The 24,672-nt window shown below is 48.1% G+C and overlaps 10 protein-coding genes across 10 annotated transcripts; 5 read left to right on the top strand and 5 right to left on the bottom strand.

Annotated features, from left to right (window-relative positions):
* Positions 1-675: 675 nt before the first annotated feature.
* BHQ10_007615 (uncharacterized protein) lies at positions 676-4,124 on the top strand (the record flags this gene model as incomplete). Its single annotated transcript, XM_040880330.1, has 5 exons — positions 676-1,611; positions 2,730-3,178; positions 3,223-3,383; positions 3,477-3,876; positions 3,932-4,124. 5 exons carry the CDS (start codon positions 676-678, stop codon positions 4,122-4,124), a joined length of 2,139 nt encoding a protein of 712 aa, XP_040736118.1.
* A 32-nt stretch (positions 4,125-4,156) lies between these two features.
* On the bottom strand, positions 4,157-5,674 carry BHQ10_007616 (uncharacterized protein; the record flags this gene model as incomplete). Its single annotated transcript, XM_040880331.1, has 4 exons — positions 4,157-4,489; positions 4,539-4,796; positions 4,844-5,449; positions 5,498-5,674. The coding sequence occupies 4 exons, from the start codon at positions 5,672-5,674 to the stop codon at positions 4,157-4,159; spliced, it is 1,374 nt and encodes a 457-aa protein (XP_040736119.1).
* Positions 5,675-6,004: 330 nt separating this feature from the next.
* Positions 6,005-7,058, top strand: BHQ10_007617 (uncharacterized protein; the record flags this gene model as incomplete). Its single annotated transcript, XM_040880332.1, has 2 exons — positions 6,005-6,253; positions 6,306-7,058. 2 exons carry the CDS (start codon positions 6,005-6,007, stop codon positions 7,056-7,058), a joined length of 1,002 nt encoding a protein of 333 aa, XP_040736120.1.
* Positions 7,059-7,544: 486 nt separating this feature from the next.
* On the top strand, positions 7,545-9,341 carry BHQ10_007618 (uncharacterized protein; the record flags this gene model as incomplete). The annotated part of the gene is made up of 5 exons (XM_040880333.1): positions 7,545-7,615; positions 7,670-8,605; positions 8,660-8,756; positions 8,811-9,027; positions 9,091-9,341. 5 exons carry the CDS (start codon positions 7,545-7,547, stop codon positions 9,339-9,341), a joined length of 1,572 nt encoding a protein of 523 aa, XP_040736121.1.
* A 135-nt stretch (positions 9,342-9,476) lies between these two features.
* Positions 9,477-11,207, bottom strand: BHQ10_007619 (uncharacterized protein; the record flags this gene model as incomplete). The annotated part of the gene is made up of 2 exons (XM_040880334.1): positions 9,477-10,982; positions 11,058-11,207. 2 exons carry the CDS (start codon positions 11,205-11,207, stop codon positions 9,477-9,479), a joined length of 1,656 nt encoding a protein of 551 aa, XP_040736122.1.
* A 2,516-nt stretch (positions 11,208-13,723) lies between these two features.
* BHQ10_007620 (uncharacterized protein) lies at positions 13,724-14,331 on the bottom strand (the record flags this gene model as incomplete). Its single annotated transcript, XM_040880336.1, has 4 exons — positions 13,724-14,091; positions 14,157-14,182; positions 14,245-14,258; positions 14,323-14,331. 4 exons carry the CDS (start codon positions 14,329-14,331, stop codon positions 13,724-13,726), a joined length of 417 nt encoding a protein of 138 aa, XP_040736123.1.
* Positions 14,332-14,759: 428 nt separating this feature from the next.
* BHQ10_007621 (uncharacterized protein) lies at positions 14,760-17,249 on the top strand (the record flags this gene model as incomplete). The annotated part of the gene is made up of 1 exon (XM_040880337.1): positions 14,760-17,249. The coding sequence occupies one exon, from the start codon at positions 14,760-14,762 to the stop codon at positions 17,247-17,249; it is 2,490 nt and encodes an 829-aa protein (XP_040736124.1).
* Positions 17,250-17,571: 322 nt separating this feature from the next.
* BHQ10_007622 (uncharacterized protein) lies at positions 17,572-19,148 on the bottom strand (the record flags this gene model as incomplete). The annotated part of the gene is made up of 11 exons (XM_040880338.1): positions 17,572-17,821; positions 17,879-17,994; positions 18,051-18,179; positions 18,238-18,302; positions 18,362-18,491; positions 18,546-18,618; positions 18,675-18,694; positions 18,756-18,837; positions 18,898-18,911; positions 18,966-19,053; positions 19,102-19,148. 11 exons carry the CDS (start codon positions 19,146-19,148, stop codon positions 17,572-17,574), a joined length of 1,014 nt encoding a protein of 337 aa, XP_040736125.1.
* A 1,120-nt stretch (positions 19,149-20,268) lies between these two features.
* BHQ10_007623 (uncharacterized protein) lies at positions 20,269-22,018 on the bottom strand (the record flags this gene model as incomplete). Its single annotated transcript, XM_040880339.1, has 6 exons — positions 20,269-20,826; positions 20,879-21,008; positions 21,061-21,184; positions 21,254-21,526; positions 21,585-21,869; positions 21,928-22,018. The coding sequence occupies 6 exons, from the start codon at positions 22,016-22,018 to the stop codon at positions 20,269-20,271; spliced, it is 1,461 nt and encodes a 486-aa protein (XP_040736126.1).
* A 640-nt stretch (positions 22,019-22,658) lies between these two features.
* Positions 22,659-24,658, top strand: BHQ10_007624 (uncharacterized protein; the record flags this gene model as incomplete). The annotated part of the gene is made up of 3 exons (XM_040880340.1): positions 22,659-22,781; positions 22,935-23,592; positions 23,640-24,658. 3 exons carry the CDS (start codon positions 22,659-22,661, stop codon positions 24,656-24,658), a joined length of 1,800 nt encoding a protein of 599 aa, XP_040736127.1.
* Positions 24,659-24,672: the final 14 nt, after the last annotated feature.

A 24,672-nucleotide genomic window follows, 5' to 3' on the forward strand; every position in this document is an offset into this window, starting at 1 on the left:
GGAATGTCAACCTTTCGAATATTCAGCCAATGGAAGCTTAGCATGAAGCCATTATTGGATAGAGTTTAGATGACACATTCCTAAGACAATGAAGGAAAATCCTATTGGATGAGTTATAGGTAAAAAGACTCAAAGAGGTTGGCATACATTCCAAAGCCCCTTTCTTGCTTATTCTAGAACATCCCATGTGCCTGCACAAAGCTATTAATGAAACTTCAGGCTGGTAAGCCCGGGGTATTTCTGCCATCTTGGAGAATGTTCCAATATTCTTCCATTTGCTGTGTGATGGGAGGCTGGTAGGCATTTGAGGCGTCGAGCGTGGCACAAAATTACCTAGATAGGAAATTTCTTCAGTACCACTCAGTTCTTGTGAGTGGTTGGGAATTCTGTTGTACTTGACGATAGTATTCTGTTCAGTATACCATGAGTCTAGTATGATGATCAATTCCATTATTTATGGGGCGATGATGTCCTCTTGCAAGGAGTTCAGATATTCAATTCTTCATTGTCAATAATCTGTCAAGAACTCATCTACGACGCGAGAAAAGAACAGTGCAGATCCATAGTTAGTTACTCGGATTCTATCTAAGGTGCGTTCTCACGCGCAACACATCTGGGTATCACATACTAACAAAATCAACTTCATTACAGAGAGCAAAATAATCAACAAGAAAAATGTTTATCGATCCCACTCCCCTCGCCATTGCCTTGGCAATCATCCTCTCCACATCTCCTCATGTCCTTGCAGCACCACACAGACGGCATCATAATACGCTACTCAATCGATCAGGTGAAATCGAGTATTATGAGCAACACCATGCACATGAACCATTGCACGTGGCCACATTACCTTTTCAGGCTCCTCCCGTTACAGTCGAGAGTGTCAAAACTATTACAGTGATTCCGACACCGGCTAGGACACCGATGCCGAGTCATATGCAGTTTCATCTGCCACCCGGTATCCCGCTTCCAGATGGGACTAGGAAGCCGGTCGATATGAAATCTTCCACTACCACAACCTCATCATCATCATCAACCACTTCGAAAACGACATCTACCTCAAAACCTATATCTTCATCATCCGCGCAAGCAACAAAAGAAGTGGCAGCATCAACTACATCGGCGTCGATTATTGTCATTGCTCTTCCGTCAAGCTCATTGACAATCACTGTGCCAGACGCAACATCAGTCACTATACCATCAAAAGCTACTCCGACTTTGCCTTCGATTGGGACGATTGAGGACAATGCTGCTTCCGGGATCCTCTCCGTGCTCGGAACGAGTATAAGCAAGTTGACTACTACAGTCACCACGACAACAACATCAGATACCACCAAGTCTGACTCTGACGACACAAAATCAACAGAGACAGACTCAGCTCAACAATCAGCTGCAAGCACAGCTACGAAAGCGAAATCAACCTGCTCAACCGGAACAACACGCAAATGCTGTTCTGCCGTGCATAACAATCTCAAGAACGTGGTGGGCGCTTTGGATGGTATTACGGGATTTAATCTAAACTTCCTCTCATTTGATACATCAGTCGGACTTGACTGTGCCGATATCGATGACGATGATACCGCCCCGGATGGAGCGGTGTGTTGGAATGTTGTGAGTTGCTGTGAGAACAATGGGATCGTAAGTTCTTCTCCTATCACTTTATTGACCATAGCATGCTAATTCTCGACCAACAGTCAAGCTTGGGATCGATTTTTGTAGGCTGCGTGCCAGTTGTTTGAGGTCGATGGTGAATTAGGGTTTGCATTGATTGGAGTTGATTCTGAGCACTTTGATTGTTTCCAAAAATTTTGTGTATAGCATGGCGTGAGGATATACCTAGTTTTGAGCATAATAATAATACTACTACTGGGCTCACCTATGAGTCATAATAACACCCATCAAAAACTCAAATCAGTTCCATTTCGTAGAAGTAGGGTTACGGCTACGATTATGGGCGGTCCCCACCTAAAGTTGGGCGTTTCCGGGGCGCGTCTGGGGAGCTTCGTCACTATTGGCCCGGGCGGTCAGCTGACCTTCTATGACGCGGAGAAAGGGAAGTCACAACCCACGATGTGTAATTTTCTCCATCCGTCTCCCTAACTTCACAAAAATGAGCTATACGCGTAAAAGAGCTGCACTAGCCTGCGTTTTCTGTCGCAGCAGGTATAATGTAACCGCATGTGAAGCATTACATTACTGATTTCGAGAAGGAAACGACGATGTGACGCGCGGAAACCTTCGTGCTCTAGTTGCACCGACTTGGATGTCGAATGTCATTACGATGACACGCCATCACAGAGGTATCTATCAACTCAACGAGGTCTCAAGTAGACTATGTATTTACTTACAAAATCAGGATCGATACATCCGGGGGCAGCCGAGAGATACTCAATCGGTTGCGAAACATCGAGACTCTCCTTCAGACCCAGTCGGAGCGGATAACGGCTCTCTCTAGCGAGGCCCGCAGGCCTTCTTTGCATGCCCATGATGCCGCAACACCACGAAGCCAACAATCGCTTGCAATTACGGATATTCAACATCAAGCATGGCCGTCCTCGCATCTCAATGGTCCATCTGACTACTCAAACTTACCACCTCTAACCATACCAGTCAAACATAAGACTTCTTCTTCCTATCTATTGACGTTGCCGTCAGTCAAAGCATTAATTGGCGAGTATCCAACAGATTTGTTCTTCAGATTCGAATTGAGAAGTCAATTGCCCCCTCAGCTCTCGCTAGAACTATTCCAGCCTGCATCGCCTGTCTCTATTGAGCGGGAAATTACAGATGAATTGGTAGTATTCTTCTTTGCATATGTCCACCCTAACCATCCAATTTTGGACCGCGATGAATTTGAAATCTGCTATGCTCGATTCCTGGAGGATGGGCCCGACTTTAGCCACGAATCAATTCTCTGCATGGTCGTTTTAGCTTTAGGAGCCGTTGCTTCAGCGGCACCAGACCCGGAGCTTTTCAAAGAATCGCCCCCGGGCATGGAATATATGCAGTATACTATGCCAACTTTGGTCTCAATCTCGGCATGGTCTTTCTCTTCAAGCATGCTGGCGGCCCAAGCCCTTGTTCTGGCTAGTGTCTACTTTGCCTATATCGTTCGGCCACTTCAGAGCTGGCGCTTGATTTACTCTGCGTCAACAATATTGCAGATAAATCGTGTTGGGTAGGTTTCAGTCACTATTGATAGATTAAATCTAACCTCAATAGGATGGATTCTCTTCGGAGAATATCAAACGATTTCAATGACGGAGAACATCTCGCCCGTCTATTCTGGTCTTCCTTCCTCGTCGAGTGCGACCGTCTTGCCGAGCTAGAACTCCCACGAAGCGGTCTGGAAGAGCTGACGGACAGTATCTATCTTCCTAACTGTACTAATCTTGGGCTCGAAGAATCAGCTTGGTACCTAGCCGAAATATCAATCCGGCGGTTACTCAATCGCATACATAACTCCTTATATCCAGGCAAGAGGCAGCCACTTTCGCAGCCACCCATTACATCTCTTGCATTTGACGACTTCTCGATGGAAGAAGTGGCTTCTATTGATGCGGTTTGCAGTGAACTACGCTCACAGCTGGAAACCTGGTACATGTCTATTCCTGAAGGTCTCCGACCTGTTCTAGATGATACCACTACGGAAGATCCTGCCAACAGACAGGCAATATTGAGGATTCGGTACTTTGCTGCCAGACATATTATCTATCGCCCATTCCTACTTTGCATTGTTACGCACGGCTCAAAGCGTGCTCCACGGTCAATGGTTGAAAAGGCTGCTCTCTGCATTGAAAGCTGCCGATGGTATTTACACCATACCACGAAAGTGCTGGCTAGACCAAGTCAATACACCTGGACATTTGCATTGTCGTAAGGAGTGCGAACATTACTCATGTATTGCAAGCTTGCTAACAACTTGCACAAGATCCCTCGGTGCAATAATAATTCTCACGCTGGCTTCTCTCAATCAAGACTTGCAAGCTTACGTCCCTGATATCGACGAGCTACAGATGATGGCAATCAACAACTTTCGGCCATGGGCATTTTCGAGCCTGGGCGCAGTTGTGTCAATCTTGGAGGACATCAGGAAAAAGCGAAGACTTCTTATACAGGTATAAATGTGATATCTTTTTCTATCATGCGTCAATATCTATAGCTCGCCACCAGTCGGTTGTGCGATAATTTCTCTGCCAATGTCGCTACTCCAAAAGCTGCCTGTGGGATATGTGTATTTTTCCAGCGCTTCTTCGGTATACCCGGTTGAATATCCAGGAGCGAGCGGAGTGACATAGTGGGCATCCTTAATCACGGAGGGATGACGCAGGTTTTCCCGATGACTATCAGCAGCCTCGAGCATTGACTTACGCCCGCTAACAGCAATATAATCGATTGTGCTCAAGTGGGAAGTCAGCTCTGTCAATCCCATTGCTCCATTATGCGGAACGCAGGGTACATTGAACTTCAGAGCCATGAGCATGACAGCCTATGAAATCAGCTGAATGTTTGACTATGTCTAGGAGCAGAAAACTTACGAGGCATTCATTAACGCTACCAAGCCTGACTGCATCAATCTGGCACACATCTGTTGCCTCGGCTTGCAGCAGCTGTTTGAATGTGACACGATTCTGTGCAGCCTCTCCAGTCGCTACTCCAACGCCGTATGGTTTGAGAGCCTTTCGGATGGCTGCGTGGCCAAGGACATCGTCAGGATTTGTGGGCTCCTCGATAAATACCGGTTTGAACTCGACTAGTTGTTTCATGTATTCGATGGCCTCTGGAACACTCCATACCTGTCATCCATTAATATTTGCAGATAGTATAAGGGTTCGTGAAATACCTGATTCGCATCGATCATGATTTGATACCCTTTGTCATATCCTAGAACTGCTCTAACCGCAGCCAACCTCTCTCTATCTGCCTCAACGCTAGTACCAACCTTGAACTTGAAGACGGTAAAGCCAGCTGCAATGGTTTCTTCTAGCACTTCTTTCATCCGGTCACCAGAAAAGGCGAGCCATCCCGCGGAGGTAGTATAGGCAGGAACTGCAATGTTGTTCAAGGCCTCCTTCAGCCGCGCATCTTTGTTCGTTTGAGTTTTCTTGAGCATCTCGATACACTCTTCCGGGGTGATAACGTCGGTTATGTATCGGAAATCGATGCATTGCACTATTTGCTCGGGGGTCATTTCGCACACAATCTGCCACACAGGCTTGCCCAGGATCTTGCCCCAAAGGTCCCAAACTGCGTTTAGGACTCCGGCAACAGCCAGATGTGTAACGCTCTTCTCTGGACCGATCCATCGATATTGCGAATCTGAGACCATATACCTCCATGTCTTGCCCATATTTCGTGTGAGCTCGTGCATGGTCTTCCCGACGACACGGCGTGCAAAAATGTCGAGGGCCATGCATATCAATTCGCTACCGCGTCCGTTGCTGAAAGCCTGGATCTTGTTAGGCATAAATTTTCAAGTAATGGAAGTAGGACTCACAATTCCTTCTCCGACCAAGCCATTGTGATTTGTATTTAACCGAATGTATGGATGCGAGCCGTTGGTGCCAACGTGCATTGCATCGGAACCGACACCATCGAGACTCGTTGGAAATCGAAGATCGATAACCTCGAAGGAGGTGATGGTGACTTGTTGTTCAGTGATTAAAGAACCCATTTTGAATCTATGTATGAGTGATCTGGTCAAACAGAAAGAGATTGTTGAAGGTGCGAATATTATAAATTTCACCACATGCTGCTCTTTAAAAAAGAGCTCTTACCCTCGCGCTATGCCCGAATCAATGAGTAAAGCGGAGGGAGCGGAGTAATCCCCGCAGATCGGGACAGGCTGCCGCTTTTCCCCGGCAGACAATAATTGGACAAACTGTAGTTATGGTCCTGCCGCGTCCCCCCGTCGGATCATCTCCGAGTCAAATATATCAAGCATGATCATACACATCGTGTATAGCTGTTAAACCTTCTATCTAATTTAAAACCAACAAGCGACATGGATGTCAAATTTGTTCTCGTTACCGGTGCCACCGGATTTATCGGCGCTCACATTGTCGATGCTCTCCTAGCTCGGGGCATTCGCGTGCGGGGTGCTACCCGTTCCTTATCCAAAGGCGAGACTATGCTACAGGCACGACAAAAGTATGCCGGTTTGCTCGAATTTGTACAGATTGGAGACTTTGAAAGTCCTGATGGACTTGTTGAGGCCGTGAAAGATGTCGATGGAATCATTCATACAGCCAGTGTAGGGCCTCGCTCATGATACTTCAGGTAACATACACTAATCGCCTGTTTAGCCCTTTACATATGACACCAAAGACAATGAGAAAGAGCTCATCATCCCCGCCATAAATGGGGTCAGAGCTGTTTTCGAAGCAGCTTCTACGAACCCTAAGATCCAACGCGTCGTATTGACGTCCTCCTTCGCTTCCGTCCTTGATGCAAACCGGAAAGCGCCGCCGTACTTTGCCTACACTGGCGCCGACTGGAATCCATTGACATATGAAGAGGCTGCCGACAAAGCTACGAGCGCTGTTATTGCATATAGGGGGTCAAAAAAGTTCGCTGAGCTCGAAGCTTGGAATTACGTCCGCGACAAGAAGCCGACGTTTGATCTAGTGGCTCTTTGTCCTCCCATGACCTTTGGGCCGGTAGTTCATCCTGTTCCTAGCATTGACAAGATCAATGAGTCAAATGCGATGTTATGGCAGGKCGCGAGCGGTGCGAATCTACCTGTTGCGCGGGTACCGTTCTGGATTGATGTGCGCGATTTAGCAGCTGCACATGTTGGAGCATTGGTCACAAGGGAAGTCGGTGGGAAAAGATATACGCCCACTGCACCAGAAACCTTCTCTTACGCCAAAGCGGCGGCTATCATTGCTGCAGAGTTTCCGGAATTTAAGGATAGGGTGTCTCGAGATGAACAGAGCATTGATGAAAGCTATGGCTTGGATGGGGAAACGGCTAGTCGGGAGCTCGGGTTTACGTATCATACCTTTAGAGAGACGGTTCGCGATTTCGTGTCACAGGCTATTAAGATGGATAATTAGAGGTAGATTGTGTAAATGCCAATCAATCAATTAAGTTGCGTCGTGTCCGTCTCTTGAAACTAGGTGAAAGCTACTCAAGTTAGTCAACTTGAAACGGTCGAGTAAATCTGAGTTCTTCCTACACCAAGATCGTTGACCACCTCGGACAGCATTGATCAATAGTCTAACCATGCCATCTGATCACCAAGTCACCGAATCCGAAGAACAGATTGAGAACCTGCCGCTCACCCGCGCAACACTATGACTGCCGCCTTGCCCCGAGCCAACCAAACCCGCTTTTATATCGCCTCCCCACATTCCCCGGCCGGTTGCCGAGTCCCCATGGGGTCATGCATCCTGATCTAGTTCACTGCATAGTCAATCTTGCATAGTATTTATTGCGCCTTCCCATCCCTATATCTACCTCGTTGCATCAATAATCATGAGCATTTTTCAGTCAGTCTCATCCTGATATCGCACACACTATCATCCACAGAAGTCGCACCAATGGGCCTCAAACTATCAGACCGTCTTTCCGGACGATGGCTTCTGACCTTCGTCACCATCGCTAATGCATGGTCAGACACTCTCCCTCTTTCACCGCGTATATCTAGCTAATATGAAGCAAATAGCTCAATGGCCTGGTTCGGCTATGACCAAGGCGTCTTCTCCGGCGTCCTGATCTCCGCCGACTTCAAAGCCCACTTTCCCGAAACACTGAACGCAAACACCTCAGGTATCACGTCTAGCTGTTTCTCTCTAGGTGCATTCTTCGGCGCAATCTGTGCTTTTACCTTTGGTGATCGTCTAGGTCGCAAGAAGACTGTGGCCATGGGACTAACTTTCAATGTCGTCGGCGCCATTTTGCAGGTTGTCTCATGGCATTTACCGCAGATGATTGTGGGGCGAATCATTAATGGGTTTGGCATGGGGTTGACGTCCTCAACATGTCCTGTATATCAGGCCGAGTGCTCTAGTTCACGGTCTCGCGGGAAACTTGTTGTTGTCGGGTCGTTGGCGAACACAGCCGCATTCTGTCTGGCTAGCTGGATGAACTACGGCCTCTATTTCCAGGGTAGCGCATTGCAATGGCGTTTCCCGCTCGCATTCCAGTTAATTTTCCCCGTTATTGTCGCGTTTGCACTCCTCTTCATCCCCGAGTCCCCGCGATGGCTTCTCCTGAAAGATCGACCCGACGAAGCGCTACAAGTCATTGCGCGCCTTACAGGACCCGGTGTTCCAATCGACAATCAGGACGTCATGGCCCAATTCTTGTCAATTCAGTCCTCGCTCCAGGAAGAACGCAAAGACCGCCGTCCCATAATGGACATTCTCCGCTCTCGCGACAAGACTCAGACACTGCGTCGATTGATACTGTCGTGCGGCACCCAATTCATGCAGCAGTTCAGCGGCGTCAATGCGCTTGGATACTATCTACCCACGCTCTTACAGCAGAGCGTTGGTCTCGGGGAGGAGATGAGTCGGCTTTTGACGGCTGTGAATGGGACGATATACATGTTCGCGGCGTTTTGTTGTTTGTTGATTATTGATCGGTTTGGAAGGAGGAAGTACGTCCTTTGTCTCCCCAGAGATTGGAATCAAATGCACTGACGATGATCTAGGATGATGTTGTACGGTTCCCTAACTATGGGATCATGCTACCTGATCGCATCAATCAGTTTGAAATATGCAGAGAGCGACCCATCACGCAAGCAAATCGTACGTCCCTTTCATAACCTCGTCTTGTAATACAGCCAACTAAACCCCCTCCAGCTCGGCCGCGTTACAACAGCCATGTTCTTCCTCTACTACTTCTTCTACGGCACCAGTTTCGCAAAAGTGCCTTGGGTCTACAACTCCGAGATCAACTCTCTCGCCTGGCGCACGCGCGGCGCAGCCGCCGCAACAGCTACAAATTGGATGGGCGGATTCATCGTAACGCAGTTCACAAAGGTTGGGGTTAATAATTTGCATTGGCGGTTTTATCTCAGTATGTATTCCATCCCTTTTACCTCACGTCGATTGAAAGAAAGATGGATGCTAATCAGGGTAGTGTTTGCGATTATTGTATGGGTCTATTTCCCCGTCGTCTTCTGCTTTTATCCCGAGACATCGCAGCGCACGCTCGAGGATATGGACGAGATCTTCATTCAGAATCCGTCGTTGATTGTGTGCGGAAAGAGTGCTTTGACGCAACGCAAGCGACCTGTCGAGTTTATTGAGGCTGAAGAGCGACGGATTGCGGAGGAGCAGAATGCTATGGAAGGAAAGGCGGGAGCTATCACGCATGTTGAGCAAGTATGAGCCTGCTGGGCAGATGTCGTCTTAGTTGCAGCTCGTACATGTGAACGGGAAGTAGTTGTACATAGTATACACTGCAGATTCCAAAAATTGGAAGATTCCTTTCGCGTACATATAATATTATTGTACACTAATGTGCTACCTATTTCCACCTTGGTTATAACTTCCTTGGTGAGCGCCCTGATGACCACCTTGATGATTACCTTGGTACCCTCCCTGCCACGGTGGCGGAAACGCCCCCATATGCATCTGCTGCATCGAATAGGATGACGGTTGGCCATATTGTGTTGGTTGACCCGCCGGCGGCTGATATTGCTGAGGAAAATTCCCAATACCCGGGGGTACCATATGTTGGCCGCCAACTGGATACGCAGGATTGGGCCACGCATGGTTATAATTCATCGGAGGCGCAGGCGGGACATTCCCAGCGAATTGGGGTGGAAATGATGCCGCTCCATTATATGAATATGGAGGGTTGGGAACATTAGGAGGTGGCGGTGGGGGCTGCTGATTGTTTTGTTGAAATGCAGGATAGGGTCGTGGAGATGCCGGTTGGGGTGAATATGAGATGGATCTTGAGCGTGACTGTCCGCCAAGGCGTGGTCTAGGGGCCTCGCGTGAGTCGTTACTCGATGGCGATCTAGAATACCGTCGGCGATCAGGGTTACGCGAGCGCGAACGAGAGTCATCACGGCTTCTGCTGTCGCTATAACGACGTTTCCGATAACGCTCGTCCGCACCGTAGCTATAGCTGCGACTCCTTCGAGACGTTCCCCGGGCCTTTCTGTTTTTCATTTGTTGACAGAATTCCCGGGACCATCCGTAATAAGTATCAGCGTCGATAACCTCTCCCGTCTTATCGTCACGTAGCACAGTCTGTCCGAGCTCGTCAACATCTAATGACGCGTTTTCTGGGAGATCCGATTCGATCGATCCGTATATATGATCCACATCTTGCAAAAACTTCTTCAATACCCCGACAAGCTTTTGATCAGCTGGTCCAGCTAAAAATTGTATCGGTTTGACGGTATCTGGTCGTATCGGAGTCGTGGAATCCGGAATAATATGGGGTACGAAATTTCCCGCCGGCAAATCATAGAACGGCGTGGATGCATCACCATGACTGGCTGGCATTATATACGGTGCATCCCTCTTAGACCCTGTCGACTGTATGTCGCTCGCGCCTTCCGATAAACCGACGTACGTCTTGATTGCATCAAAGGAGTCTATATTCTGAGCCAACTCTCGCAGCTTGTCGACGTACTCGGCAGCGTAATATCCATGATTGTACCAGGCATCCAGCAGCTGGCCCAATCTTCGATGATGTTTCGGATTCTTTTGGCGATCGTACGAAGCGGCGAGTCCAACAAGCTCAACGACATGTGGTTGTAACGAACCGCTGAAGCTGACAAACGCGCCGACCCCTTCATTCAAATGATATTTGGTGTGATGCAAAACATCATTTATCAGATACAAGACGTGCAACCGCTTCCGCTTCCCAGACGGCCGTGCATTGGCGGCTTTTGGCTGGTCCTTAACTGATACCAACTCGTAGGAGGTCGACAAAGCGGCCAGGTATTTCCCTAGCACACCGACTCTGTTTGAGGAGGAGACAACATGACGAAGCAACCATTCCTTGCAAGTCTATTTCAACATTATAGGCAACATTTAGTATATCACGTCTCGACCACAGCTACCAAAGGACATAACGGATCAGACCTGGACGTTGATGCGCGAGCAATGCGATAGAGCGTTGTCTAAAAGAGTATGGAATGTGGTGATGTCGTCGCGCGATAAAGATGTGGGATCAGGCCGAAGTAGAGCAGCCGAGAAGGAGGCCTTTGCTATGGCGAGCTGATGGGCGGCCATGACGACAACTTGAGGAGTAACAGAACCCTTCGCGATGTTAAAGTGCGGCGGAAATGGAAAGCGCGACCTTGACGATCATGTGGGGCACAGTCACGTGAGTCTTGACGTTCTTTGACCAATAGGAGCCATATATGCTCTCACCCTCATGAAACGACCATCTACTGTTTTGTTTAGGAAAGGGGAGGGAAAAAGTAAATAGATTGATGCCACTGGTCGACTCTACCTCGGTATGTATTCAAATAGTTGATCCAGGAGAGACCACATATTGGGCCAGCCGGTTTGTATGCGATACAGTCCCAGATCAACGCATACATATCATGGTGCTTAGTTATGAAGACGATGAGTCGCTGAGCCTTGAGAGAAAGAGTGCATCGGTCGAGACGAGGAAGCAAATCCTGAATCCGGTCTATTGCTGAGCTATATAGTCATGATCTCCCTATATGGGTAGGTGGTCCCGAAGCGGTTTTAGGGTTGGATGACGAACTACACGGGMCTTTGAAGCTCAAGGCGCTTTCTCTCGCATAACCCGTCCCTAACGCCAAGTCTCTTTCTTGAGGGAAAGGGAAGACAAAAACGGACTCACGGCCTACGTTTACAACGAAGAAGTCAACCGTCAGGTGGTGGGGCTCGGGGCTCCGAAAAGTCACTCCGTGGAGTAATACTCGGAGCGACGATTTTCGATATGGCCAATGTCGCTGATGACGTATGCAGGAATTAAATTATCGATTAGATCCACGACAACGCACACCAGCCAAAGAAGCATTCAGTCATCCATTTAGGGAAAATAAGTTAAGATTGGGCAACAATTTCCTCCCCATGACTGTCAGACACCACGGATGTCAAACTACTAGATGGGGCTCATCGGCTGAGGTGGGGGATCGCGTGGTGACGGTTAAAGACGGGCTGGCCCTAATCCGCGAATAGTCGGGTCGTTGTATGAGACTGTGAGACCACGGAGGCTAAGAATCCGTGTTTGTCACATGGTTCAAATTTGCTCGTAGAAAGAATGTCTAAATTGTTGAGGTCTCTTTTGTGATTACTTGATACCATCAAGTGTAGGGCACTAAATGCAAGATTATGTACTAGGGAAAACACTCTTCCGATCACTTGTTGACTGAGTTCAGTACGTACCATTTATTTCTCGGGGCCGACGCTTCGGCAAGAAGAGCGCAGTCTCCCCACATGCGCTAGCCTTATCGATAGCAGCCTTGGGCAAGTGTCGGTGATTGTCCACTGAGCAAAGTGCATCTTGATAGAGATCAACTAAAAGACATGTACTATGGTAAGGCAGAGACCTACATGTAGTTGGCTAGAAATGATTATGAGCCTGATGACCATGAGACTTTTATCTGAATCAAGGAGGCAAATGGCGTGACCACAGGCAAGGCTGAAGCGGCAGTCGGCAGACTAGTCATTGGTAATAGGCAAGCGTTGATTGGACGCCATGCTCCACGGAGCGTTCGGCCCCGCAGCGAGTCAACAAGGTGCCTGGCTTTATTACTTTCTTATTAAGTGCTGTGCCTGCTGATGGCCCTTTAACTCTTGACTTCGATTATTTGCTACAGTCACTACCAGTACCTTTTAATAAGAAACCTCGCTTTGAATACATCCGAAAGAACAAGAGTCTCGTCGAATCTGTGTACAACAAATCTCCAAAGTCACAACATCATGGCCGTCGCAATCACCGCCTCAGGACTCCGCAGTTCAGTGCGCCATTTCTCAGCCCACCGTCCTCGACCTGATACTCGCACATCTCGCTTTGTGGCCTCGTCATGTCTGGTTTCCATGGTCGTATTGCCGTTTGTTCCTCCAGCATTAGAAAGTTCTCGAGAGAAGAATACTGGCTATCCTCATAAGTGAGTAACCCACTTCTATAGTCCGTCTTGCGCTCCAATCATAGTTACTGATAACCCCTCAGAGAGCGCTCCCTTCCACCACTTTGCTTCCATGCACGATAAACCAACTTGGCATCGTTCGCCATTTCATTACTTTATTACGACGTTATACCCGACCCTTTTCGCTCTCAGAATACCATACAATACCCATCCCATCTTGATCCGACACAGAGTCTACAGGCAAAATCACGGCGTCACGGCACTAAGAGCCTAATTGCTTGCATGAACCAGGAACGTTTGCTATGACAACGTTCACCAACGGGACACATCTACCGCTCATTGTATTTGGCTTTTTTTTTTTGTTTTTCGTACCTTTACATTTGCATACCAGGGGGATCATCTATAGGCACGGTTGGCGTTTTGACATGGGGCTTGCTGTTTTGATTTCAGATTGCATGTGAATAGTTGGTCCAGAGTTGAGATTATTCGCTATTGAATTGTTTACCAAACAAGCTTACCGCAGGATGAGTAACTATTGATGCTAAATGAATTGGCCCTACGTAGGCAAGCACAATGACTTAATAAGGCCAAATTCAGTTAGCCCCCGTTACCGGACAGCCTCAAAGGGTTCACTTTCCAATCTATAATACATATAACATACAAAAAACGAATCAAGCCAGCTCAACTAAATCTGTTCCCCCGCGGCGGCCGGAACGGCTGCGTAGGTTCATATTTCGACTTCTCCAGTAATCCCTCAGCATCAGTTTCTGGTTCATGTCGAGTCGGTACCGGATCTTGACCTGCTTCTCTGCTGGGTGAAGCTACATCATCTCTCGCGGTGTATGAGACGGCACTGGCGCTCGCACGCTGCAAGGACGGGTCGTCTGTAGGTTTCCGCGTTTCCTGCGGCAGCGTGGATGAGGTAGCTCGTCGACGATCTTCGGCTTCAATTGCAGCTAGTTGGGCTTTGCGAACCATGTCGGCTTCATAGCGGGCTGCGCGGTCGGCGTTGACGGACTTTTTGGCGAAGTAGTAGGCTCCTCCGCCGGCTGGAGAGTATGCAACGTTAGAGTGATTATCTTGTGGATCGGTGCTATATGAGGAATTCACTCACCAACGCAGAGCACACCCCATCCATACCTTTCGAGAGCAATTGCTGTCAGCAGTCAAGGCAAATATCGGACGGAATCTTGTCGGCTTACCAAGTTGATCTTATCTGAAGGGTCTATCAGCTTCTGCTTGGTTTTAGATGAACATTTGACAGCACATAGCGGGCTTACCGTATTCATTCTGCTTTGTGAAGGATGTGTTGGCCTGTATCGCGAAAATTGACACCGAGGATAAGTGAGTAAGTTCTGAGAGCTCGGACGTCCAAACGGCTCTGCTAGCAGCTGCTAGCTAACCCTAAACGTCGATCGGAATTACGCAGCACGACCGGAATGAATGCTAGCCTCTGATTCGTTGATTGCTTACCAAGCAGGTGAGTGCCAAGACCGCTGATGCCTACTTCATCAACGACGACATCTTCTCCATCTCTTCTGTTCTTCATCCCTCATCTCGCAGCGCGGTCATCCTGGTAGCTCACATTTGCATCTAGGATATGCTGGGATCCGACTGCCGTCGTTAAAGACCACATTTTTATGGCTTKAGAGCGCCCYCGCAGTGCTACGCTACGGTAGACCACGTTATTCTTGATATCTTCGCCACAACGGTCACCATGGCCCCAAAACGCAAAGCAACTGAAACTGCCTCAGCGCGAGCCTCAAAAAGAGCGACTCCCGTGCCCGATACACCGCAGAGCTTCGACAGCAGCGATGAGTATTCCGAGTACGATGAGAAAGAGGAACGCACAGCACAACTAGTCCAAAAGTTCTCGCTTGAGTCCTTCAGCAGGGATAAGAAAGCGGTGATAGACAGAAGTGATCCACATTATGGCTACAAGGATTTCTCATCACTGCCGCTGAAACCGGATCATGCGAACCGACCGTTGTGGATCGAGCCTCTTAAAGGCACAATTACGCTCGAGAGTTTCTCACCTCTTGCGTCGCAGGCTGCTGATTTCTTGACGACCATCGCGGAACCGTTGTCTCGACCGGTGCATTTGCACGAGTACCGACTTACTGGAAATAGTCTGTATGCTGCGGTGTCAGTTGGCTTGGAACCAAAAGATATTATCCATTTTTTGGACAGACTTTCCAAGACACCGATCCCAGATGCGATTCGATCTTTTATCGTTGATTTTACAAAGTCTTACGGAAAAATCAAGCTCGTTCTCAATAACAATAAATACTATGTGGAAAGTACAGATCCTGCGATGCTACAAATGCTACTCCAAGACGACGTGATCGGAACAAAGCGAGTTCAAGGCTCAGAGGGCATTATCCAGCAGGCTGCACCAAAAATGGCAGGCCTTGTCATTCCTGGTACTAAAGATGCGGCTGGCGKCGCACAAGCAAATCAAGGTTCCGGCGAAGCGAATGGGGCGAACGCTACCAACAAAGAGGATGACTTCTTGGCTACTATCCGTGACGAAGATGACGACGACGATGATGCACAAGTCCACAGTTTTCAAATCCCCAACGACGACGTCGAATCTGTCAAAGCGCGATGCCAGGCAATGGGCTGTCCGGCCCTCGAGGAATACGACTTTCGAAACGACAGGGATAATCCCACGTTGGATATTGACTTGAAGCCAAATGCTCAGATTCGAAGCTATCAAGAGAAGAGTCTGAGTAAGATGTTCGGTAACGGCCGAGCCAAGAGTGGTATTATCGTTCTTCCCTGTGGTGCCGGCAAGACGCTTGTCGGTATTACCGCAGCATGCACCATCAAAAAAGGTGTTATTGTACTATGCACCAGCTCCATGTCTGTCGTCCAGTGGCGAAATGAGTTTATACGATGGTCAAACATCGACCCTGGTGACATTGCCATTTTCACATCCGATAATAAAGAGAAGTTCAAGCGGTCAACTGGTATTATTGTCTCGACATATTCCATGGTTTCTCAAACTAGAGCCCGATCGCATGATGCACAAAAAATGATGGATTGGCTGACCCAACGAGAGTGGGGTTTAATGATTCTTGACGAAGTGCACGTCGTTCCGGCCTCTATGTTCAGAAAAGTCACATCGAGCATCGCATGTCAGGCCAAACTAGGATTGACTGCGACACTTCTTCGAGAGGATGACAAGATTAAAGATTTGAACTTCTTGATCGGTCCCAAGCTTTACGAAGCAAATTGGATGGAGTTGGCTGAACAGGGCCATATCGCCAAGGTTCAGTGTGCCGAAGTGTGGTGTCCGATGACCACTGAATTCTACTCGGAGTACATGCGAGAGAGCTCGCGTAAAGCAGCTCTTTTGTATATCATGAACCCACGAAAGTTTCAAGCTTGCCAGTTCTTGATTGATTATCACGAAAAGCGCGGTGACAAAATTATCGTGTTCTCCGATAACGTCTACGCTTTGCAACGATATGCTCTCAAATTAGGCAAAGCTTATATCTACGGTGGAACTCCGCAAAACGAACGCATGCGTATCTTGGAGAACTTTCAACATAATGAACAAGTCAATACTATTTTCTTGTCCAAGATCGGAGATACTTCGCTCGATCTCCCCGAAGCCACATGCCTGATCCAAATCTCATCGCACTACGGTTCCCGCCGTCAAGAAGCACAGCGACTAGGCCGCATCCTACGAGCCAAGCGTCGTAACGACGAAGGCTTCAACGCTTTTTTTTATTCTCTTGTCTCCAAAGACACAGATGAAATGTACTACTCCTCCAAACGACAAGCCTTCCTCGTGGACCAGGGTTACGCGTTTAAAGTAATCACGCACCTTCAAGGCATCGAAAACCTCGAGGGTCTCGCCTACGCTACCCCTTCCGAACGCCGCGAACTCCTGCAGGAAGTCATGCTCCAAAACGAAACCTCCGCCGAAGTTGAGAACGTAGTCGATGACCTCTTCTCCGAGCGCTCGGGTGGCCAACGCGGCGGCCGCGCAGGCGCCAAAAAGGCAATCGCAAAACGCAGCGCGGCTACACTCAGCGGCCTCGCTGGAGGCGAGGATATGGCTTACGTGGAATACAACAAGTCACGCAATAAGCAGCTCAAGGAGAAGACGCAGCATCATCCTCTGTTTAAGAAGATTGCCCGCGATCAGCAGAAGCGCAAGGAGGCTATGAAAGATATGGGGCCGAGAGGGCGGTGATAGCTCTTGGTGTACCTGTCTTTATGAAAATAATTTATTTCGTAGATTGGATCTTGTGAATATACAGAACGTGCCTATCGTGTGATTTAAGAATTTAATATCCATCCTATATAAGCTTGTGCATTTGGTGTCCCTCCATTTTTAAGCACCAGATAAAAAGGATTCTAGTGTCCCAATGAAGAAAATTTCTACCATGTACTTATGTATGCAATAAAAGGACACTTGTCAAGCGAGCACGATTACGTGAAATTCAAAGCAGCTTAATAGATATATTTTCATTATACGTGGGAATACTCCCACAGCCTCAACCTATAGCTATCATCTACTTAGAGACAATAATCTGGTGGTAGTCTTTGTGCGCGAGCTCCTCCTCAGTGTTGAAGATGTTGACAGGCCAGAGAGGATCGTTAATGACACCGGGAACATTAAAGCGCTTATTCTCCTTTCCAAGAGCATCAATCTCAGCGATTTCGTCGGCAGAGAGCTCGACGTCGGTGAAGTTTTCGACGATGCGGGATGCGGTGACTGATTTGGGGATGACGCTGTGGCCGCCGACCTGGGCCCAGGCGAGACTGGATGAATGATAAGTATTATGCTCGTGACTGGTTATATGGTGGAAAGTAACTTACAGGACCTGAGCAGGAGTAACGGTTGTGCCGGTACGCTTGGAAGCGCGCTCTGCGACGGACTTGACTTCTGGGCGGGTGATGATAAGAGGCCAGCCGATGGAGTTATTTCCGAAACCCTGGTAAAAATAAGCTTTTTTTGAACATGTATAACGATCTTTGGGGTGTATCATACCGAGTAGGCAGTAATGTGAATTCCCTTGGACTTGGCGTATTCAATCAAAGGTGGGTTGGGGAGGTAAGGGTGGCGCTCGATCTGGAGGACGGAAGGAGTGACACCGGTAGCCTTGATGATGGCTTCAATCTACAGTAATCGACAGATATTAGCAGAAAATACTGGAGTAGACATTTGTTATACTCACGTGGTCAATGCTGTAGTTGGAAACACCGACAGCGCGAGCTTTGGTCTTGGGTAACTTGGTTACGGCTATTGCATGTTAATTAGCTGTCATTCTCTTTCCCTGCCGACTTGTTGGGAAAACATACCGGTCCAGGTGTCGAGGATGGAAATATCGTCGTCAATCTCGACCAACTTCTCGTTTCCAGCTTGAAGAGGGAAGAGGTTGTTGATCTGCTTGTTTGACTTGAAGGCGACTGGCCAGTGGATTAGGTAGAGCTATATAGACTCATTAGTGTGTTTGAAAACAATCTGACTCGTGATCAGGCATACATCGAGATATTCCAAGCCGAGTTCTTGGAGAGTGTCGTCCAAAGCGGCTTCAACAACATCAGGGTGGAATTGGCTATATGGGTCGTTAGTGTCGTCCATCCGTGTTGATAGGTAGAACGTTGAACGGACCTGTTCCACAATTTGGAGGTCTGATAATTGATCAACGTGGTTAGTATATGGGCGCAACGATTGGAAAGGTGGTAGCCTTACAATGAAAACATCCTCACGCTTGATGCCGAACTCCTGGAATGCTCTGCGAATGCCCTCGCCAACTTCTTTTTGGTTTTGGTAGCTGATTATAGTGTTAGATTTGTAGCATGGTTACGTAGGCATGGAAAGGTTATTTGCCTACATTTTGGCAAGATCCTGAAAAGTAGCAATCAGTACAGCGCTCAATCAACATCGGTTGTACAAACTCACGAGGTGACGGTAACCGGCCTTCAATGCAAGGTAGACACCCTCGCCAACCTGGCCGGGCTCAGCCTGCCAAGTACCATATCCTCGAAGACTACTGATGTCAGTAATGCGCGCATCTTGGACCGCAATGGCGACTTACGGAATGGTGGCACCAGTGTTGAGTGTAGCGGTCTTTCCGAGCGACATTTTGACGTTTGTTTTTATGGATGGAAGAATGCAATCAATGGAGAGGGAAAAAGAGGAAATGGAGAAAAGATGAGATTGCGACAATACAGGGGAACTTGGGGACAATTTATTTCCAGACGCCGTGGGGGGAAACCTACCTTACCCACCTGGCCAAGCCAGCAGCAGGAACAACTGTCTACCTAGTTACAACTTAGCTAATGAGGTCCATGTAATACAGTGTACTGTACCCATACATCATGGATATTTCGTGGTCGGTTCCTTTTCTTCCGTCATTCAGCATGGGCCCCGCGATGTCCAGCCCCGCTCTCACATTGAAAAATGCCCGGGGGATCGGTCGGACTTCCTCCGAGGTATGATGCCATTGCTTTCATCGCGTGCTTGGTCTCGATTGTGACTACAAGCACCCTTTATATGTCGCTTTTAGTTCTCTTATTTGAGTATCTCTGGGCGAAAGAGTGACTAACCTTTCAACTGACACCATCGAGGTTAATCGTGTTCATCATCTGAACTGTCGCGCATCTATGAATCTGAAGTAAAGACGCGTTATGGTTGGTGGGATATCCTACTCGGCGATTATCCACCTATCGTGTCGCTGCTTTGCTCATCCCGCACTAAGCCGCTTTCGATTTGTTCGGCGCGATATTTCCTGATTAGGAAGGTGGCACTTTTTTCTGCGCGACATCAATACCTTCAGGCGCACGTCGATGATCGGACGTAAGTAGTACGTACGTTTAAAGGGTCAAAGCGGAATATAACTGGTTCATGGCGATGCAAATCTGTTCTTGAATCCGGGCCGATTGCAGTAGAATTCGAACAAATCTCGGTTCGGAATTGGCTCCGATCGGCATCAACTTGTCTCTGCGGGGTGACGACTATTATTATATGTTTAACAGTGGTCATTTTTAGCAAAATTACTGTACTGCTGACATGAAGGAAATGAAAATTATGAGAGTTTAATCGGAGTCTGCCTATTTTCTCATTAATTAGAATTAAATCCAACGTGGACGTTGAGAAATTGGAGATTCGGATTTGAGATACTACTATGGGCTATCATATGGAATCACTATACTCTGGAATAAACATCTTATTCGCACATACTTATTAAATGCGCATGTCAAACCTAGACAGCTTCCGCCTGGTCTTTAGCCTGCACATCGACTTTGTAAGCACTCGGGACAGGAGATTGATCGGCACCACTATCATGATCCGCAGAGCCCGGAGAGTACAAAACGTCATTCTCAATCTCTGCCAAAGTGCGGCCCTTGGTCTCTGGAATCCACAACGTTACCAACGCAGTCAGCGCCATCACACCAGAGAAAATCCCCAGCACCCCGCTCAACCCAATAGCATCCTCGACACTCCCAAAGGCAAAAGCCGTCAAGACTGCGCCGCATTTGCCCGCTGCAGCTGAGATACCGTGTGCCGTACCACGGACACGGGTGGGAAAGACTTCAGCAGGAATGAGGAATGTCGTAGCATTAGGGCCGATGTTCAATGTGAATTGTGTGAGTGTGAACATGACCATCAACCCGGCTGTACCGGTGTGAGCTGATGGGGTGCTGAGGCCAGCCCAGATGGCATAGAACACGGAGACGAGCGCACAAGTATAGAGTTGGAGTTGACGGCGTCCGATGAGGTCTGGAAGGAAGATGGCGACATAGAATCCTGGCAGATAACCCTAGAGCTAGTCAGTCTTGTACACTATAAAAGAGAATATGATTCTAACTTACAGCTGACTGAACAATGATATTGCCAACGGCGGTTTTGTATAGAGTTTCCCAATGCGTTGAGCCCTTGGCGAAGCCGATCTTGGCCAGGATTACACTCTGATTGAAGTTGATTCCGTAGTATGCAATATCGCTACGAATGTAAGTATGTGGAATTATAAACGTATCAGACGTTCCAAACTTACTAAAGGAACCAGGAGAGAGATGTGGCTATCAGAACCTTCGCATGCTTCCACTCGCTGAAATAGGCCCGAAAATCCCGCCACTGGTGTTTCAAACCACGCTTCTCGCCATCACGCTCAATCACAACTAAATCAAGCTCAATTAGCTTGAATTCTTCAGAAACACAATATCTTGGATATGCAGGTCAAGACTTACATTGTTTGTATGGCCCGGTCTCGCCAATAGTGAGACGCGCATACAAGGTCAAGGACGCAGGAATGATAGCAAGACCCAGCAACAGTCGCCATACCCATTCGAGATGTCTCTGATTGTCTGCAACAGAGCTTTCAAAGGCTTTGAGCAGAATGAGCAAGACAATGCCTGATGTGAAACTTCCCAGGCCAATGTTTGAGAAGACCGTCAAGATCTGTTTGGCACGAGTGCCGAATGGATTTTTTTCAGCAGCTAAGGATGAAGATAGGGGATAGTCTAATTCATATTATTAGCATTTATAATGGAGTCCAAAATGTTGTTCCAGACCACCTACCGGCTCCAATGCCTATACCCGTAACCACACGAAAGACCGATACCCAAGTCGTAACGGCAGAGGCTGAGAAGTTCTTCCAAGGCAACAGGATGACCAAAAATGTCCCAAACAATGTCAACATCAGTTCCTTGCCATATATGACATGGCGACCCCATGTATCGGCCAACGTGCCAAATGCTATTTGGCCCACGATCATGCCCAAGCTGAGGGCACCTTTGATCACATCGCCATCGATAGTGGACACGGCACCTCCTGGGAAGTAGAGGTATCCGAGGATTGGGACGACTAGATAAATGGTTAGAACACGGTTTCCTTTATATCCATCCATTGATGTACAACGTACCAAGACCGATGGAGAGGTTGAGATACCCATCGGCAAAGAAGCCTACTCCGGCTGTGGCCAGAAAGCGCAACTTGGCTCCTAAAGAGGCCATTACTTCAGATGATGTTTAGGTCTGGGCGAATATAGTATTGAGTATGAATTGTGTCGACGCCTTGTTGTGAGGCATTGAGACTCCCGCATCATATCATATTGTGAGGATTTCCAAAGGTATATATACGCCTTCATGTTTGGTAGGCACACCCAGGCACATGTATCCGTGACATTGCCATCCATGGTGATTGCTATACATCCCAACGACACAGGATGTCCCGGCAATGACAGTCGGGGAGAAGTACTGCGGTGGTCGGCAGCACGTGGGCGAGCTGTCAACTTAGGGCCAGACTCGGCTAACCCTAACCCGTCCCGGCAAGCCATTCGAAGGCCACCCGGCCCCCACGTGCTCCCAGGCTCGACGCTTACGGCACGTCAACGTCGGCACGAAGTCCCTCTGCTTATTCTCGAGCTCCTTGATCTCTCTTTTCTTACGTTTACAGCGACAGCGATTGGATTGGATGATGGAGCTGTAATCTGAGCGCGTTCTTGGCAGCGAAGCTATGGGGATGATACTTTTGTTATCACCGTCATGGAATTGAGAACACTAATTGGCAAGTCCGCACAAAAATTCAACAGGTCGAAGGAGCAGTACAGGAGATGAAGAGACACCTAGAGCTTCGAATGTGCACACAAGCATCATGGGGGACTCATTTCCATCGCCGCCGCCGGTTGTTCGTGCCTTCCGCGAGTCCTTTGGCGACAGAAAAATCCCAGATATATCGCGAAAGATCACTGCTTGTGTAGCCTGCAGAAAGCAAAAGGTAAAATGTCATATGAAAGATGGCGAAGTACCATGCTCCAGATGCAGAAAGAGAGGACTGTCTTGCACAGTCAACCGGAGCTTGCAAATGTTGCTGGAAGATGATGTAGCGTAAGAATGCAAAAGACCCCGCGGCGAACCTTGAATTGCTAAGTGTGGTGGCAGCTGGAAGGAGGTCATGACCCAGAAGATCCAGCGCTTAGAAGAATCCATGGACCAGGTCTTCAACAGAATTGACGCCGCGGAAAGTCAACCCCAACGGCTGGCTCATTCAGTTGCCACGAGTTCTCCGCCAGTACCAGCTGCAACCGTTAACGATGCGCCAACGACGAGTTCGACATCTTCACAACACCCACCACAGAGATGGCAGGTTGTGATGGATTCTCAAGGCGGACCTGCATCAATTCCTGCGTCATGCGTATCAGAAATACGAACCACGGCTTCATCGGGCAATATGCCGGTTTCGCAGTACCCAGATTTGATTACGGTTGGAGTTTTATCCCTAGGACAAGCTCTCTCGCTATTTGACATTTATCACCTACGTCTTGACCATTTTCTATACAAGATCCTCGGCGATCTGACCAGCCTTGACGCCATTCGAAAACGTTCGCCCCTTCTCACCGCTGCTATTTGTACCGTTGGAGCGCTGCACTCGCAGTCTTTAGGCCATCTATACGATCCTTGCTATTGTGAATATAAAGCCTTGGCAACGGCGGTTACTTTCTCTCCTACAGCAAATGTGGATGATGTTCGAGGTTTGTGTATCGGCGCATTCTGGCTTCACGAGCTGTCTTGGGCGCTGATTGGAACTGGTAAATCTGTGTCTACCAGTCCTTACTATATATGCTAACTGGCGCAGCTGTAAGAATCGCTTCCGACCTCAAGCTTCATCATGGTATATATCGAGCTTTGAACGGCGACCGTAACGGATATCTGCAAGCTCGACTATATTACCTAGTCTACGTGTGCGATCACCACTTTTCAGTCGCCTACGGCAGACCTCCAATGTCTCGGGAGAGATTAATTGTTGACTCCGCTGCCCGATTTCTAGAAACCGAACTTACGACTGAGGATGACACACGATTAATAAGCCAAGTAAAAATATGGGCTATCACCGGTCAGGTATTTGATACATGTGGTGTCGATGTCGATACTCCGATACCACTTCAATGTGTTCCACAGCTCCGTCGATATTCTATTGAATTAGACATCTGGTACGCAGACTGGAACGAAACTTTTCGGCCCAACCGAAACGTGGGCAATTACCCGCAGAAAGGGGTTGGAATGCATTGGAACTTTGCAAAGCTCTACCTCTGTTCACATGCCTTTCGTGGAGTATCAACGGCGCAGGAAAGGAGCCGACCTTTACCGCCTGAGCTAGAAGAAATTGCAAACACCGGCGTTCTCTCGGCCATGTCTATTCTTAACGTCATTGTTTCCGATGATGAAATGAGATCTTTTCTTCACGGCCTGCCCTTGTACTTTGACACGATGATCGCATTCGCTGTTGTTTTCCTGCTGAGAGTGGCCACCAGATATGCGAACACTATACGCATCGACACTGACAAGATATTATTGTTAGTGAGCCAGACAGTAGCTGCGCTGAACGAAATCACACACCATATGCATCCACAACATTTGCTGGTCGCTATCGCCGAAGGTCTACAAAAGTTGCTATGGAAATGTCAAGAACAGCCTCATGTCACTCAGGAACCGATGCAACAGCTACCTGCTGCACTTGAAAATTCGCCTACGGAACTTGCCTGGATGGAAAACATTACAAACTTTGATTTCTTAACAAACGTGCCTAACGTAGATGATTGGGTGTTTCAATACCCTGTTCCGAATGGCGCACATTCTACCCATTACAATTCATAATACATCGATACCCC

This window comes from Talaromyces amestolkiae (genome assembly GCF_001896365.1).
Source record: "Talaromyces amestolkiae strain CIB chromosome Unknown scaffold16.1, whole genome shotgun sequence".
Classification (NCBI taxonomy): domain Eukaryota; kingdom Fungi; phylum Ascomycota; class Eurotiomycetes; order Eurotiales; family Trichocomaceae; genus Talaromyces; species Talaromyces amestolkiae.